Here is an 18,308-nt window from a genome sequence, read left to right on the forward strand (position 1 = left end):
GCTTTGGCTCATCTTCATTTAATAGAATACATAGGAGAACAAACAGCTTTGTTGATAAAGGTATAGTTTACAATACATTTTTTTAAATTTAAAAAGGATAAATTATATTTTTCATATTTATGGTACTAAATTAGTGATTATGTTCTGCTGTCAGAGATACAGTCCTAGATTCAAAGGCAAACCATGCAATGAAATCCTGGGGTTTTTCTTTTAGATTAATTATTAGAAGATGGAACTTGGGAATAAGGGATTTTTTTTAAAAAAAATAAGCCCCAATACTTGATCTGGATGTTATTATTCTCAAGCTACTGTTACTCTCAGGAAAAAGAATCAGACTTAAACCCTTGATTGTAGGAGAGCATCTTCCAATGTTTTGGACCTGTGAATATATTTAATGTGGAAACACATCCTGAGTATTTAAAAACTCATGAAAAATAATTCCAAAGTAGCTGCAACAATGTAGAAGAACAGCTGCAGAATAGCAGTTTATAAGAAAAAAAGATGGTAATTTTGCTTCTTTACCAATCATAACGATTCTCTTGAAGAGTAACTGATTTTTGTTTTTTGAGGGAGGTGGCTGATAGTCACAAATTAAACCCTCAGTCATAGCCCCCCAAGATTTTGATGTTCCAAGAACATCTATGCGGCTTATTTGGAATCTCAGAGCAATTTTTTGGGGGAAATAAATATAAGTTTTGGACTAATTCCCCCCAAACTATTTGGAGTACAGCTGGAACACAGAATATAATTTCTATCTAATTTCTTATTTCTTATTTTCTTATTTCTACTGAATCAGATAGTTGTGCTATTTTTATGTGCATATTTGAATTTGAGTTTTAAAACAAAACATTTTAAAACAATAACTTCTACTATGCTGCTCAAAGACATAATAAAGTTGACCTATCTAACATTGAGTTATATACAAATCTGCAGAATTTTAACATGAATTATAGAAGGATAAATCAATGACATTCTTATTTGCAAAATAATTGCTTTCATGAAAAAGGCCATCTATTTAATCCTTCCTTTCTGTCCTGCCTGCCTTCCAGGTGGTCCCTGAAGAGCAACGCTTGACAGTTGCTATTATTTTAATTCTGTGGGTCTCTGCATTGGCATCATCTCTAATTGACAATATTCCATTCACTGCTACAATGGTAAGTCCTTTGTCTTTGCATCCTTCTGTTAGGTATATAATATAAACTATCTGCATGTCACTAAATGTTTAGGTCACTATACATTTTTCTTTGGTACTTTCAGATATTAATTTATTAAAGTAATTTCTGCATCTCCAGCTACTTTATTGCCAAGGAGGGCTCTTACGTTAATGCTCTGAGATGTTAAAGTTACCATAGCAATTCCCATACTTCATTAAGAAATAAATAAAATGAGATTAGTCTGACAAGATTTCTTTTTGATAAATCCGTGCTAATAAATCTATCACTGTGTGATTTTCAAGTGCTTAGAGATGAAGCTATTTTTATTTGATCTAGAATCTTTTCAGATATTGATAACCTTCTGCAGCCCTTTTGGTTCTTCTATTTTCCCTTTTTGAAGATGGCCATATGTGCATTACACACACACACACACACACACACATATATATAATGATTTAATCAAATCTCCATTGACAATGATATTAGTTTGCTGAGTTGTATAAACAGACTTAATCCCTTGAATAAATTTCTTCCCAAAGTTCATATTTTCCAAAACTTTAAACATAATGACCCTATTTAAGCTGCCAAACTTGCTCTTTGTGCAAAAATATCAGCTTTTTTGTTTTTCTTGGTGGTATTGTAAATGCTCAGTGACATTAAAAATAGTTCTCACATTGCCCCTTAACTGCCTTTTTGGCAAAAATTCAGATTGATCAATCTTTGGATCTAATATTTTTTGTGCTTTAGTGGTTTTGGTGGGGTTGTTTTTAAAATCCACTGCAGTTCTCAAGGGAAAATCTAGAGTAGCCTTTCTCTTTATGCTAATTTCCATACATAAAAGTAATTAGATGAAGGGTACTTACATGAGCACTCATCTCATCCCAGGACAATTGTACCAAGCACTTTTAAAAGAAGTTAGAAATAAAGTTTTTTTGTTTTTACTGTAACTGGTTATCATCTTTAATGTTAATCTTGTTGTTTCTCTTACTATTTATTATTTTAATGTACCTTTTGTAGATTCCTGTACTTCTCAATCTAAGTCAAGATCCTGAGGTTAACTTACCTGTAAAACCGCTGATCTTTGCATTAGCCATAGGTGCCTGTCTTGGAGGTAAGCTGTAATGATAGTTTGAAGAAATGTACAATACCAGTGAGAGCTAAAGCAACAGACTAAATTTAGGGTGTTAATTTCTCAGGCAGATTAAACACTTTTGTAGTTAACTAAAATGTGATCCATAAATAATCAAATTGCACATTTAAAAATATTCATTTTTAAAAAATATAACCGTTTAGCATATATAATTAGTATTTTTATATCCTCAAAGAGATAGTAGCTCTTTAGAAAGTGGGACTGAAATTGACTTCATGCTTGATTTCACTGGTCTGGTCAATATGGTATTAAGAATAGTATTAGTGATAGTATTATTTTACAATTTCTATCTCTATTGGCCACTCTTATCCTGAGGTTGTAGACAATATTCTCAAGTGTTGCAAGCCATCTCATTAGTTCTGTTTCTGAAGAGTATAATCCAGAACATTTGCCTCTTGAATGCAGAAAGTCCCTTAGGCAGTGTCTGCTAACTTATGGTTGTCTTCTCCTATTTCAATCTCATTTGCTTTGGCTTTCTCAGATGCAGCACAGCAGTTATTACAAGCAACAATTTTCAGTATTCTTAACTGGGTATAATTGTCATCAGCAAAAGTCCCTTTTCTGCTCAAAATTGCCTGGGGCCCAAATGGCTGGATATTCACAATGCTTTTCTTCCTTGCACTCCTCACTGTAGTACAAACGTTTTTCGCAGTCATCTTATGACACAACATAAATGAATGTCCTTGTCTACTAGGAGCTTGTAGACATCATCACTAGCAGTACCCTCATTCAAATACCGTGTTTCCCTGAAAATAAGTTCTAGCTTGATTTTTGGGGGTGGGCTTAATATAAGCCCTACCCCCAAAATAAGCCTTAGTTAAGACCCCTGCCTCTTCTCTTTTATTCCCCTTCCAACACTGACTGCTGGTGCTTTTAGCCCCCTGGACACCTTCACAGCTCTGCCCATACAGCCACCAAAGTGGCAGGCCGAGTGCTCATGCTGGCTGGCCCTTCCCTGCCAGAGCCAGAATGCCACTGCATTTCAATAGATGCCGGCCTTCTCTCTGGCGGGCCTGGGCAGCTGCTGGAGAGAGATGGGCCCATTTCAGCACCTGGCACCCTTGGAGGGTTTGCCTTGCCACCTGCTTTCCAGCTCCATCATATTTCTCCGCCACCATGGAGCTGGAGAGCTTACCGCACCACCACCCAGATACCCTTGCTTTCCCCAAGCATTTCTTTGTTAGCTCATTTCCAGCTCCATCGTATTTCTCCATCGTGTTTCTCCATTGCATTTCTCTAGTTTGTGAGGCTAAAAAATAGTTCAATCAAACCTTCCAACTTCTCAAAAAAAAAAAAAAGCGAGATCTTGCGAAGTTGGAAGGTCTGATCAAACTTTTTTTTTTGGTCCCAAAAACTTCTTTTGTTTCCCTGCATGCGGGGGTGGAGAAACGTGATGGAGAAATGTGATGGAGAAACACGATAGAGCTGGGAATCAGGTTAATGAAGAAATGCTTGGGGGAAGTGAGAGCATCTGGGTGGTGGTACAGCAAGCTCTCCAGCTCTGCAGCAGCAGAGAAATGTGGCAGAGCTGGAAAGCAGGTGGCATGTGGGACAGATCGGGAGGGATCTGCCAAGCCTCATGGCAGTGGCACCATCCTGCTGTGAGCAGGCAAAAGTGGCTGCACAAGAAGTGGGGAGGCAGCCATGCGGGCTGCCATGGTGAGACGAGTCAGGTGTGGGGGAAAAAAAATTAAGACATACCCTGAAAATAAGACCTAGTGCCTCTTTGGGAGGCAAAAAATATAAGACCAGGTCTTATTTTCGGGAAAACATGGTACCATGCTTTAGCTAACTGAATTCATAGTTATATGTAGTAAAGTGGTTTTAACCATGTATCACTTATCATTACTTGACCATCATTGGAACAGTCATCTATAGTGTCTTTTTCAGCACTGTTCATTTTGCAACCAGATCTGTCCACATTTGAGGTGATTATAGATATGGTTATAGTTTTAATTAACCAGTACATTGGTCTTATGTTTATGATATTTATGATTCAGTGTCATAAAGTGGAACCAAGCCAACTCTACACCTCATTCTTGCAAAATTGGACTAGTGCATTGTGAGACCACTGATTATGCATTTTGCATGCTGAAACAATACCTCAGTGGGTACTTAGATTCCCCCCCTTCTCATAATTTCACCAATGGGTTTTAGATTTCTTTTTGGGAAGAGAAAGGAACTCTGTTGTGAGAATGAGGAAGATGCTTTCCAAGCTGACTGGTTCCAGAAATCACTGACATCTGTAACAAACCACAAGGACAAAAATGGTGATGATGCATGATGCTACAATTGTATATTGCATTATAATATTTAATACAAATATCTAAATTGTGGGATATGCATGATGATGATGATGCATGTGTCATCATTTGGCCTCCGTGCTCCTCCTGCGGATGCTCATGACAGTAATTCCTCCATTTTCTTATTCAATATTCCTCCATTTTCATTCATCTCTCAGATAGGAACTAATCAGGACTCAGTTAGACATCTTCACCCAAGGAAACCAGACCATGAAATCTAGTATTTCAGACCGTAAGATTTATGTTTCTTTACTAGTACCTTTTTACTCTGATGCTGAGAATTTTGATCTGAACAAAAGTAAATAATTCCCAGCCTAAGTAGACAAAAACCAACTTGTAGAGAGCCAGAGGTTAGCTCAACAATTGAGTGCTTATCAAAGGTAACTGATGATGGTCCTGAAGCTTTGCAGCATCAGAATTCAACAAAATCATGGCTACAGAACCTAAGCTGCAGTTGGTGGGAAGTACAGAGAACTTAAATATTTAAGCAGATTGAAGCCTTGATGAAACAATGAGCTTACTACCCTGTCCTTGATATTGATAATCTCTTATGGCTGTGGTGGTGCAGTGGTTAGAATGCAGTATTGCAGGCTAATTCTGCCTACTACCAGGAGTTCGATCCTGACCAGTTCAAGATTGACTCAGCATTCCATCCTTCCAAGGTCAGTTAAATGAGGAGCCATATTATTGGGGGCAATAGGCTAGCTCAGTAAACTGCTTAGAGACTGCTGTAAAGCACTATGAAGCAGTATATAAGTCTAAGTGCTATTGCTACTGCTATTATGCAAACCTAGACATTTGGAACTGTTTATATTTCATGTTTTTAGACCACCCATCTACCTCAAGGAAGGTTTATTTTTTATCTCTGTTACCTTGATATCAAACCTTTTATTAGAATTTGCTAATTTTGTGTGATGCTTGACACCTTGATAAAAGATTATGGATATGTCATAAGTGAATTGATTTTTTTTATCCCATTTATATCCCACCCTTCTCCGAAGACTCAGGGCGGCTTACAATCTAAGAAGCACAAATCAATGTGCTTAGCAATAGCCTTCATTCTATGTATATGCCTGCTTATTAGGGCTCTCGCCCCCCAAAGCGGCATTTTTACAAAGTCAGCTTATTGCCCCCAACATTGTGGGTCCTCATTTTACCTACCTCGGAAGGATGGAAGGCTGAGTCAACCTTGAGCCTGGTGGGACTCGAACCTGCACTAATTGCAGGCAGCTGGTGTTACTTAAGGAGGCATTAGCCTACTGGTATCTCTTTTAATTTAATTCCAGGGATTTGTTAAACTGTTAAAGTGGCCAGTTTCCAGGAAGGGACCTATTGGTTGATGTTGGCTCATTGAGTCTGCTTTGCCATCCATAGGGTAGCACTCAAGTTTGTCAATTTCTTGCAGAAGATAGATTGGCTCTTTTTTTTTTTGCAAAATAATCTTAAATTTTGTAAGTATCTAAAAATCATTCATGCAGAGGACCTTGTAGTGGAATGGAATAGATCCTATTTTTTCCTGATTACTTGGAGATTGCTCCTTCTTCATGCATAATTTCTGAAGAATTAAAGTTTCCTTTTGGGATTTGAGTCTGAAAGATTTTCAGTTGCTTCTTTAAGAATTTATCTAGCTGTTATCTTCATATTTTGAGGTAGTTAATATTTTTTCCTGTTTTCTTGCCTCCTGTTGTGAGCAATTTTAGAAAGATACACCAAGATAAAAGATGAACAGATGGCAACATTATAGACCAGATATTATGTTACAAATATGGAGATAGGGTGTTTCAGCAACTTGGCCTAGGGGCAAAAAAAATAGCACCCTGATAAGTAGCTATTTTCAACATTATCAGTGTGAATTTAGGTATTCTAGTAGATGTAAAAATCTTTGCTGCTAAAGTTGGAGCTCTGACACATATCTTATTATGTTGACCATTTTGTTAAGATATTTGATTGATTCTAATCCTTCTATTTTTGACTCACAGACCAGGTAGCTCTGACATGTTTTATATTTCCTTTTTGTTATTTCTCTTAACCTAACCATTTTTTTCTGGTCAAGTCTAGAAAATTACATTTCTGAAAATGGGTTAATGGCAAATTATTCAAGCTCTAAACTTTATTAAGATTTTCCATTTTTTTACCATTTCACTTACTTTCCTATGTTACTTGGGATTGGTCAATGACCATAATAAAATTTTGATTTACAAGAAAGGCTTACTAAAATGGTTTCTTCCCTAGTCCCCTCTTTTTCTGTCTTTGGTTTAGTACTGTACTGATCTTGAAATGTTAATTTACACTTTCCATTTTAGTGTTCTGAAAGACTGCCTTTCTAATCTCTGATTTGATGGTGGACAGTTCCAAAGTTGAAAATAATAATAATAATAATAATAATAATAATAATAATAATAATAATAATAATAATAATAATAATAATAACAGTGATGTTATTGTTGTTGTTGTTGAAAGGGACCTTGGAGGTCATCTAGTCCAATGCCCTGCTCAGGCAGGAAACCCTATACCATTTTGGACAAATGGCTGCCCAGTGTCTTCTTTTTTTATTGAAAAGGTTTTACAATAGATTTTTGAATACAAACAACCCCCCTCCTCCCCCACCCCCTCCCCGACCCTCTCCTCCCTCCCCTCCCACCTTCCCGACTTCCCAGAGCTAAATACAGGGTATAAAAATACAAACAAACATAATCTAAAATATGCAAACAACAATAAAATATTAAATTCTATCGCACTTTAACTCTTAGTAAAATAACTACTAACTGATTATACATCATATAAATCCGCTACTTATTCAAATGCTAAGTGAAACTTTTTAGTCCCATATTTATTCTGAATATAATCAATCCATCTCCTCCATTCCACAATGTATCTCTGTTGCGATTGGTCTTTCAAATACGCTGAGATCTTTGCCATTTCCGCCAAGTTAGAAACTTTTAAAGTCCATTCTTCTATAGTCGGCAGTTCTTGCCTTCAGGTGCTTTGGAGAATAGCTTGACTCCCTCTTCTTTGAGGTAGCCCCTGAGATATTGGAACACTGCTATCATGTCCCCCCTCATCCTTCTCTTCATTAAACTAGACATACCCAATTCCAGCAGCCGTTCCTTATATGTTTTAGACTCCAGTCCCTTAATCATCTTTGTTGCTCTTCTCTGTACTTTTTCTAGAGTCTCAACATCTTTTTTACACCATGGTGACCAAAACTGGATGCAATATTCCAAGTGTGGCTTTACCAAGGCATTGTAAAGTGGTATTAATACTTCACGTGATCTTGATTCTATCCCTCTGTTAATGCAGCCTAGCACTGTGCTTGCTTTTTTGGCAGCTGCAGCACACTGCTGGCTCATCTTTAAGTGATTGTCCACTAGGACTCCAAGATCCCTCTCACAGTTACTACTATTGAACAAAGTACCCCCTATACTATACCTTTACATTTGGTTTTTCTTGCCTAAGTGCAGAACCTTACTCTTTTCACCATTGAATTTCATTTTGTTAGATAGTGCCCAGTGTTCAAGTCTGTCTAGATCCTCCTATATCTTAAGCCTGTCTTCTGGAGTGTTGGCTATTCCTGCCAGCTTGGTGTCGTCTGCAAATTTGATGAGTTCCCCATCTACCCTCTAGTCCAAATCGTTGATGAAGATGTTGAAGAGTACTGGACCCAGAACAGAACCCTGGGGCACCCCACTACACACTTCCTTCCATGTAGAAGCGGTTCCATTGAGGACCACACGCTGAGTACAGCCAGTCAGCCAGCTACAAATCCATCTGGTGGTGATGCAGTCTAACCCACATTTTTCTATCTTATCAAGTAGTAGGTTGTGATCTACTTTATCAAATGCCTTACTGAAGTCCAAGTAAATTATATCCACAGCATTCCTCTGATCCACTAATTTTGTCACTTGGTCAAAGAATGCAATAAGATTTGTCTGGCATGATCTGTTTTTGACAAACCCATGTTGGGTTTTAGTAATGACTTTGTTTGCCTCTAGGTGCTTGCTGATTCGTTGTTTGATTATCTTTTCCAAAATCTTCCCAGGTGTTAAGGTCAGGCTGATAGGTCTGTAATTTCCTGGATCCATTTTCCCCCTTTTTTGAAGATGGGCACTACATCAGCTCTTTTCCAGTCCTCTGGTAGTTCCCCAGTGCTCCAATATAGTTCAGTGGTTCTGAGATCACACCTGCCAGTTCCTTGAGAACCTTGGGGTGTAATCCATCTGGTCCTGGTGATTTGAACTTGTCTAGACTGGACAGGTGCTCACTTATGATTTTCTTGCCTATCTTAACTTGTGTTTCTATTCTGTTTTTATGGAACTATTTTTGATAGGTTGGCCTGTTTTTTCCCTTTGTGTAAAGACAGATGCAAAAAATGAGTTAAATATTTCTGCTTTCTCCCTGTTGCTTGTCACCTTCTTGCCACTTTCACCCACTAATGGACCAATCATTTCCTTCACTTTTTTATGTTTTTACATGTTGAAAGAAGCTTTTTTTGTTATTGTTGACTTTGGTCACAAGCCTTAGTTCATTTTGAGCCTTAGCTTTCCTCACTTCATCTTTGCAGGCTCGGGCTATTTGCTGATATTCTGACTTAGTTATGTGCCCCTCTTTCCACTTCTTATACTTGTCCTTTTTATCTTTCAATTTATCAGAGAGTTCTTTATGCAGCCATGCTGGTTTTTTTTGAGAGCTGTTATTTTTCCTCTTCGTTGGTATTGAGCTAGACTGGGCTTTTATTATCTCACTTTTCAAAATTTCCCAAGCTTCTTGAGTTGTTTTCCCCTTGAGGATTCTCATCCATGGAATCCTTCCCAAACCCTCTCTAAGTTTATTGAAATTAGCTCTCTTAAAGTCCAAGATTCTAGTTTGACTGTGTTCTATTGCTTGTGCTTGCATAATGTTGAATTCCAATTTTGCATGATCACTTCCTCCCAAGGTTCCTGTGGCTTGAACACCTTCTATTATTTCACCTCTGTTAGTGGTAATTAGATACAAAATAACTAATCCCCTAGTTCCCTTCTCTACTTTTTGGGAGACAAAGTTGTCTGCTAGGTTTGTCAGGAATCTGTCTGATCTTCCACTTGGTGCAGAGTTTGTCTCCCAGTTGATGTCAGGGTAGTTAAAGTCCCCCATTACTATTGTGATGTGCTTCCTACATACCTTAGTTAGCTGACTAGCAAAAAGTTCATCTATTTCCTCTGTTTGTTTGGGTGGCCTATAGTATACATCTATGGCAATGTCATTTCCCCCCCCCCTTTTATATTGACCCAAATGCATTCAGGTTTACAGTTTTCATCATTGTTGTGCTCTTTTTCTGTAGAGATGTAGTTATTTCTTATATAGAGAGCAACTCCATCTCCTCTTTTATTTGGTCTGTTTCTTTTAAATAATTTAAATCCCTTTAGCTGTGTGTTCCATTTGTGGGTTTTATCCCACCATGTTTCCATAATGGCAACTATATCATATCTGCCCTCATTAACCTGAATTGCAAGGGGATAGGAAAATTCTATATTGAGTTATTTTATCTCTATTTCATTTGTAGCAGAAATTAGTTCTTTCTGTATTTATGGGCCCCAAACCATCCCTTGATATATTTTGTATCTGATGAGAAGTATTGATTCTGCAATTTTGGGGAAGAGTCCACCCTTTCACTCATTCTCAAAGTCCTGAAATGGCATGCTGATTTTGTTTCATTGTGAAAAAATGAAGAATGATAAAGACAGAATGAAAAGAATCCAGCTTCTGAGACACTACTTAAAAGGAAGAAACTTGCAAAAATATAAACAAGATTTATGAAGTTTGCTTATTCAATCAAGATTATAATGTATACAATGTTTTTTCCCACCCAGCATCTTTAAATAGGTTTTTCTTGACTGGGAATGAATGTTGAGGTTTTAAAGATTTGTTTATAGATAAGATATGAGAAGAAGCTATCAGTTTCTGTTAAATCAACAGATTTAAATAATTTAAATAAACAGATTTATTTATTTTAAAATAAACCAAGAAAGTGATAAGCTATGGTATTAAAATTGAAGGAAAGTGTTAAATTTGTGAAGGAATTTCTGAAAAGAGATGATAAGAAATTAGTTTGTGGATATTATGAGATGGGATTAAATTTCAATAGGTTGTTGCTTGTAGCTCTTAATGTAATCTGTACTGAATTTTGAATAATGAGGCTTTAAAGATATGTTTGTAGTCATGGAAAGAATGTCTATGGAGATTCTCAGTCATTCAGGTATAGTTGTCCCAAAGTGCTTTTCCAGGAGGCAACTGGACTTTCTTGTTTTTCTTTGAAGATGTTTCACTTCTCATCCTAGAAGCTTCTTCAGCTCTGACTAGATGGTGGGGAGTGGAAGGATTTATATTGATTGCAGAGAACTGGTCATTTGCATTCTTTTAGAGAGCCATTGGGGCCATTTGGAGGTTTACCTGTGTCCTCAAGGTCACCTGAGTAGTGGAAATGTGTGTGGAGCCTTCTTGGCTGCAGGATGTTTTCTGCCCTGTGTCCCTTCACTATTGAAAACAGGTACAGGTGTTGGGGATGAGTCTGTGTTGTCTGCATGTCAACTGAAGCGCAAATGGTTCCTGTAGTCTGCAATGTTTTCATACTCTTGCACCATTTGAAGGGTGTTCATCCCAAAGTGCATAGCCAAAAGTGCATAGCCAAATTCTCATCAAAGAAGCTTCTTTCCAGAAAGCATTGCTTCTTGGATGGGAAGCAAAACATCTTCAAAGAAAAACAAGTACGGTAAGTCCAGTTGCCGCCCGAAAACAGCTTTGGGACAACTATCACCCCGATGACTGAGAATCTCCATAGACATTTAGCTATGCTCTTTAGGATGAACACCCTTTGAATGGTCAGAGTATGAACAGATTTCCAGAAAACATTGCAGACTACAGGAACCATTTGTGCTTCAGTTGACATGCAGACAACATAGACTCATCCCCAACAGACTGCGCCTGTCTTCAACAGTGAAGGGACACAGGGCAGAAAACATCCTGCTGCCAAGAAGGCTCCTCACACATTTACACTACCCAGGTGACCTTGAGGGCACAGGTAAACCTCCAAATGGCTTACAAATATATATACATTATATTACCAGTCCAAACAATGTTTGCCCGGGTAATTGGGGAGAAATATTCACTTGTATACCATTCTATTCCAAATGACTTATGTTAACAATGATAACAGTTGAACATAAATATGTATATGTTTGGACTGCTAATTCAGTGTTAAGGCAACTACCAACAATTGGAGAACTGCTTCTATTATACTTGGAGGGGACCAGCTAACTTAGGGCTTCTGTATAGAAATCTATTCTTTTACATCCCATTGTACTTTATTGTCCTTAATCATTGAATTATGTTATCCTTTACCCTGATTGGTATTCTTTTTACTAGTACCTAAACAGATACAATAGTATTAATAAACTGTCAAAAATGTGCAGTATCTTAAGTACCAAAGAAACCAAAGAAAGCTATAATGAACTCAGCATTATAACTAGGATTTGATATCCTGGTGGACATAAATGTAGCAAATTAATGTTATAGTTATTTTTTTTTCATTTGCTACATTCATACATGGAATCATGTAGACATTGATAATCTTATTGTCTAATTAAGACACCTGTGATCAGGCACACCTGCCTTGCAGTGATATATATAATAGGAAGAGCAGGCAAGGTCAGGAAGAAAGATCTGCAGAATGTGGGAACTTTCTGGAAATCATTGAAGCATTTGGAAGGGACAGGAGCCAGTCAGGCAAGATTGATCAAAGTTCTGGAATTCTAAAATGCTCAGGAATAATAGTTTCCCCCTCTTTCACTCCTCCTCTCTAGTCTAAAAGCAAACTTAAAAGTGAAATTAGCTGTCTAACAGAGTGAGTAAGTAGTGATAAGGAATGCCTCTTTGAATAAGGGAAGCAGACTTTTATGAAACTGTATACAAGAGTATATGATTGTATGGTTTATTAAACTAAGGCCACTGCATAGAAATCAGTATAAACTATTTACTGGAAAAACACTGCAACAAGAAATATTACTGAACTTTGGAGCAGAATAGTGTGTGTCTCCGTGCCTGAAAAGTTCTACTTCTTTTTCCTACTGTCTGACATATCTGAAGCCGAGTATAAGAAATAGTGTATAAGGGTGTTTTCCTGCCTTTGAGTGGTTAATACAGCAAAATCCGCAACAGTAGCCCCCGTTCCCAGTGAAGTAAAGTACATTCAATCAGTTAGTGACTTTAGCAAATGATCTCAGAGAAATAAATTAGAGAATAGCTTCATAACCCTGGAAGAGACATCCAAAGATTTCAAAATGGAGTGTGCGAATGGGTGATTGAAGCCTGCACATATTAAAAAGAGGTGAGTTTGTGATTTTTTGGATGTAGTAGGGTTCAATCTAGAATTTAAGGATGATCCAAAATAAGTACCTTTTCCTTCTGTTCAGATACAGCTATGCTGAGTGTAAAAACTGGGATGAAATTAACATTTGAAGAACATGGTCTTTTGCTTCATTTATTAAATAGATTTTGACAGCTTCAGCACTACAATATTGTAGGAAGTCAATGACTTAATCACACATGCACATAAAATCCATTTTGACATTCTGAACTGTACAGGCTTTCCTCTTGCAAAACACTTACTGTAACACATGTTTTTCTACTTCAATGAGTCTCTCAATTTCTTAAGTAAACAATGGAGAGAATGCTAAGGTGTCTTTTTTCATTTTGTAGAGGAAGAACACTCAAATTCTGCTCAGTGACAACAGGATGGAAAATCCAAACCAAATTGGATGTATAATAATTGATTTTCAGTTACTGTTGGGATTAATCCCATTCTGAAACTGTCAGACTTATCACTGTTATAGTTTGCTATGGATAATCCATTGCTTATCTCTATGTTCAGACTCTGTCACTCCATTTTAGAAAACATAGCCACAGCTTACCTTTCTAGGCTTTTCTTTTATGCCACAATTCCCATGTTTCCAGGGTGGTCTACAGGGTGTCTAAAAGTCAAAATGATGGCCACAACCATGAAGCCTCACCCTTTTTGCATGCATCACAACAGATACCCCTGCAACTTTATTATCTTTTCTGATCTTCTCAAAATCCTAGCATGCCCCTTAATACAGATTACATTTGCTCAGACTACTGCAATCTATTATAAAAAATAAAATAATATCTAGATATAGATCTTAAGAACACATTGCCAAAGACAGGCTGCCTTTGAAAAGATGCAACTGTTTATAGGCAGAGAAGTTATTGTTTTGTTAATTTCTTTTCAGGTGAATGTGAAATGACTCTCCTTTCCTCATTTACATTTTGTCTACAAGTTGATCTAAAGACCCCAAATATCTGCTGGATTTTTTACTTGTTATTTATTGAATTGCAGGTAATGGGACATTGATTGGAGCCTCTGCAAATGTTGTTTGTGCGGGCATTGCGGAACAGCATGGCTATGGCTTTTCTTTCATGGAATTTTTCAGGTAGGTTTTAGACCGGACACTCCTCTAGTTTTGAATTTTAGAAATCATTCATTAATTTAAAAAATCAAAATGATGAAGAAGAAAGTCTACATAATTAACAGCATAACAAACAGAGTTCATTAAGTGGATCTCCATTTCAATAGCAAAAATAATGCATTTAGTAATAATGCCTTAACAAGTTTGTATATAGAAACATAGAAAACTGACAGCAGAAAAAGACCTAGTGGTCCATTAAGTCTGCCCTTTGAGTTCATGTATGTGTGATGTGGTGAAGAGATGGCTGGATTTAGCCTTAGACTGAAGACATCTGCCTGAGCATCCAAGTCCAGCTGGACAACACATTGAGCAAAACTCCATATCACTCCAACTCCTGGGTACACTTCTTGTTTAATCATTTCCTAAGGCTGCAGTTGAAAGATGGGACTAAGCATCTGTCTATCCTGCCAACCCTAAGACACATTTCTGTTTGTCACTTGCTTGGGGAAGAATGACTTGCTTAATTCATTCCAGAAATATGACATTAAATAGAAAGAACTTAGAGGGCCTATAGTCTGAAGCAGGACTGAAGCCAGCTGAACACAATATTTGTCCCTTCTTCCTGTCTTAATTTTCCCCATCACCAGGACAAGCAATAGACTTTTGCCTATTATTTTTCTTTTTATCTCTTTTTTATTCCAAATGATTTTATCTTACAAAAATAATCATAAAGATCCCCTGTTCTGAAATTTCTGATTGATTTTTGTTTCCTGGTGGGCTCCCTTAATCATCCCATTCTCATCAACAAAATGATTGCCTATGTATTAAGCAAAATACCTGGTTTATATTGATTTAGTGATGTGAGCTAGAGTAAAGTCATCACTTGGTTGATCTGAAAAAAGCAGAGTCTGAATCTGTGGGGAAAAACTGGGAAGAAAAAAAACCAAGAGCTAGAGTGAAGTGCTTGTATCATCCTTGCATTGCTGGGTGATGGATCTTTTCTTGTTGATTGGTGGTGACGGGAGATGAATGAAAACAAATTCAGAGGGATGCACCAATAGCTTTAGCTGCAAACAATAACTCAATACATCCAGATACAATCTATTCACCAACAGCTGGAATATTAAAATGGTGGCAGGATAGGGTTTTGGCAATGTCAGCACATTTTATGCTAGTATAGTTTACAGGCAATTTGAGGGTGGGTGGGGAACACTATCTGAATCCAACCAGCCTTTTAAAAATGTTGTCATTCTTGCATATATATAAAAGGAGAAGATAATAAATTTGACCAGTCCTAAGTCAGCCTATTCTTTTCACGATGTTAGTTTCATTGAGATGTAAGTGATAATGCTTAGCAAAATTTAATACTTAATGTCACAATCTATATGCTTAATAAATATGCTCATAATTGCAATGAGATTTTCTTAATAGCACATACCACAAGGAACAGATTTCAAAGTGTTATAAAAATTGTTTAACTACATAAAGTAGAGGGGGGAAAAATCTTACAAAGGGCAATTTTCACTCAACCACAGATAAATGTTAGATTCTACTATACTGAGTTTAGCCTAATATTCAAGATACACCATGAGTTACAAGAAGCACAAATTTCAAATTATTTTCTTAGTGATTGATGACTGAAATAGTGTTTCATTCATCTGTTCATATTCAAGAATAATCAGTAAAAGTTGTTATAAAGTTGTTTTAAATATTGATCTAATGCATACACTGTTATAGCATATTTTTAGCACTACTAAAAAATCCTCATATCGGAAACCATTACCTAGGAATATTTGATGTCATTTTATGTAAAGACTATTGAAAACTGTACTAATCATTATGAAAATCTTTTTGTGATTAACAATAACTTTCCCCTCAAACACTTGTTGCTATAACAAACATCAGATGACATTTTATTTTAGAGTAGGGAGTACACTAAATAGAACTGGGTTATTTTCCATTAATGTTTATTCATTTTGTAGGAAAAAAATGTAATTGACTTAATGACATTTTGCATTTAATTAGTACTGCAATTGCTGTGTTATTTCTAATTTCTTGATGGAAACATATAGACTTAATATGATATTTTTGTGTTATTTAGGATTGCCTTGAAAGTAATTTACACCTATTCATGTAACAGTGGATAGTATCCTGTCCAGTAGGAAGTCTTATATCTAAAATGGGATTTGTAAATTCCTAGAGGCTTGACACTCTGACAAATCAGCCAAAACTTTCTAACAGACTATTACAACCATATGGCATCATGTAACACACAAACCAGCTAAAGCACTCCAAAACATCCTAAGTAAACCAAAAGAACCAGCAGCCCCAGGAGAAAAAACAGAAATAGTCTACAACAGGGGTGTCAAACTGCTGGCCCATGGGCCAGATGTGTCATCCAGAAGCCGCGCCCACCCTATTGCCGGCAATTGCAAAACAGTCCCGATAGGTCTCGCAATGTCACGTGATGTCGCGAGTTTGAAATGTCTGATCTACAACAAATAATGTAAGGGCTATTGTCTCCACTATGTAGGATAAGCAAGTAGAAGATGGTATATCAAGAACCAGTAGGTATATTTAGAAGGAAGCAGAAACTAAAACTAACCATTCATAACATTTATCAGAAGCATCATAGTGTACTAGATATATTTTTATTTATTATTTATTTATATCCCACCTTTATTATGTTTACAAATAACTCAAGGCAGCAAACATATTCAACACAATAACTATCCTGTGAGATGGGTTAGGCCCAAAGTCACCCAGCTGTTTTTCATGGCTAAGGTGGGACTTGAACTCATGGCCTCCTGTTTTCTAGTCTAGTGCCTTAACCTGTTAACCTCAAACTGGCTTTATTGCTGGTCATTGGAATTTTCTCCTCACCAAGTTCTGGATGCTGAAGATGTGGAGATTGGAGAGAGTTATACAAGGATGACCAGGATTGTCACAAGTGGACAAAGATACTCTTATTCCATTGGCAATAATCAATAAGAAAAGAAGATGCAACTGACACCCTAACCCAGCCAGCTGCCAACTGTAGGATTTGAACACTGATGATCAAATGAACTTGTTTGCATCTCACACCCTTCAAACTAATACTAGAATTCTACCCTATCAAGTAGAAAATCTTATCTGAAATAGGGGATTTACAACTGGTTTTCAAATATTCTGCACAGGATCATTCATGCCTTCCAATGTATACAGTTAAAAATTAGTAGCAGAAAAGCCAGAAGAAGAACATGTTTTTGTAAGAATGGGAGAACCATCCATGTTTTTATCCCTATTTAATTTGAGAGCATTCTTCCTGTGGCCACTCCTCAATAGACCCTAGTCAAATTCTAGTTGATTAGTCATTTGATATTCAGAGGTATCTGCAGTATCAAAAGGTTGAAAATGATATCATATCTTTGTGATGCAAGTTTCAAAAAATAAACATAATACATCAAACCTGACAAATTATGCATGTAACAAAGGATATTTGCTTTCGAAGGGCACAATCCTGCTTTCATTATATGACTCCCCTCCCTGCCAGATGGCTCTATTTATTCTGGTCATTTATAATTCAGATATATTCTATACTGTATGATCACATTGAGAATGTGTTTCAAATTAACATAACCCCAAGATCTAAATCCCAAAACAGATAGATCTTAGTTTCACAGTTAAAACGAAAGTAGTACTTTTATACCAAGAAACAGCAATTAAGTTTTTTTTTCTAAACCTATAAACCACTACACAAAATTTGGCTACCTTTATGTAACTCAATTTGTGTGTCCATTTGGATTTGAACTGGCAAGCAAAAATGTTGTAACGTATCTTGATAACATTGGTAGGATTTTAGAAATGAGGCAGATAACAGGATGACATGTTATTTAAATTCAACCTCTGCACAAAGGCAAAGAGAAATTGTAATACAAATAGAAAATTCTTCTTTTTCTAACTACTGCAGGCATTATGCTATTTTGAAGGACCTTAACTTGGAAATTAATATAGTAAACAATTAATACACCAGTTTTAGAAAATAAGTTCTATTCAAATTCAAATTAAGCCATTATTTGTCAAACCTAAAAGGAGGTTTTGTAAAAAATGCTATTCCCCAACTATGCATGGCTGGATCATCCTTTTAAATTGCTACATGAATGAAGGACTATGGAGCTCAGGGCAACACAGAGTTGCTATTCAGGTCCTGGGCTATTTATCTAGAAATTTCATTTTCTTGGGTTTTAAATGCAAAGGGATGTTG

General features: G+C 36.7%; 1 protein-coding gene across 1 annotated transcript in view; it reads left to right on the forward strand.

The window, feature by feature from the left end:
• Window positions 1-18,308, forward strand: part of OCA2 (OCA2 melanosomal transmembrane protein) — a gene marked incomplete at its 5' end in the record, with an annotated part of 236,442 nt that overhangs the window by 150,817 nt on the left and 67,317 nt on the right. The window contains 4 exons of the mRNA XM_081326959.1: window positions 1-60; window positions 1,050-1,154; window positions 2,172-2,265; window positions 13,996-14,089. Of these exons, the coding sequence (XP_081183085.1) occupies window positions 1-60; window positions 1,050-1,154; window positions 2,172-2,265; window positions 13,996-14,089 (353 nt within the window). The remainder of the gene's footprint in view (window positions 61-1,049; window positions 1,155-2,171; window positions 2,266-13,995; window positions 14,090-18,308) is intronic.

Source organism: Vipera berus (assembly GCF_964194415.1).
Source record: "Vipera berus genome assembly, chromosome: 4".
Lineage (NCBI taxonomy): Eukaryota > Metazoa > Chordata > Lepidosauria > Squamata > Viperidae > Vipera > Vipera berus.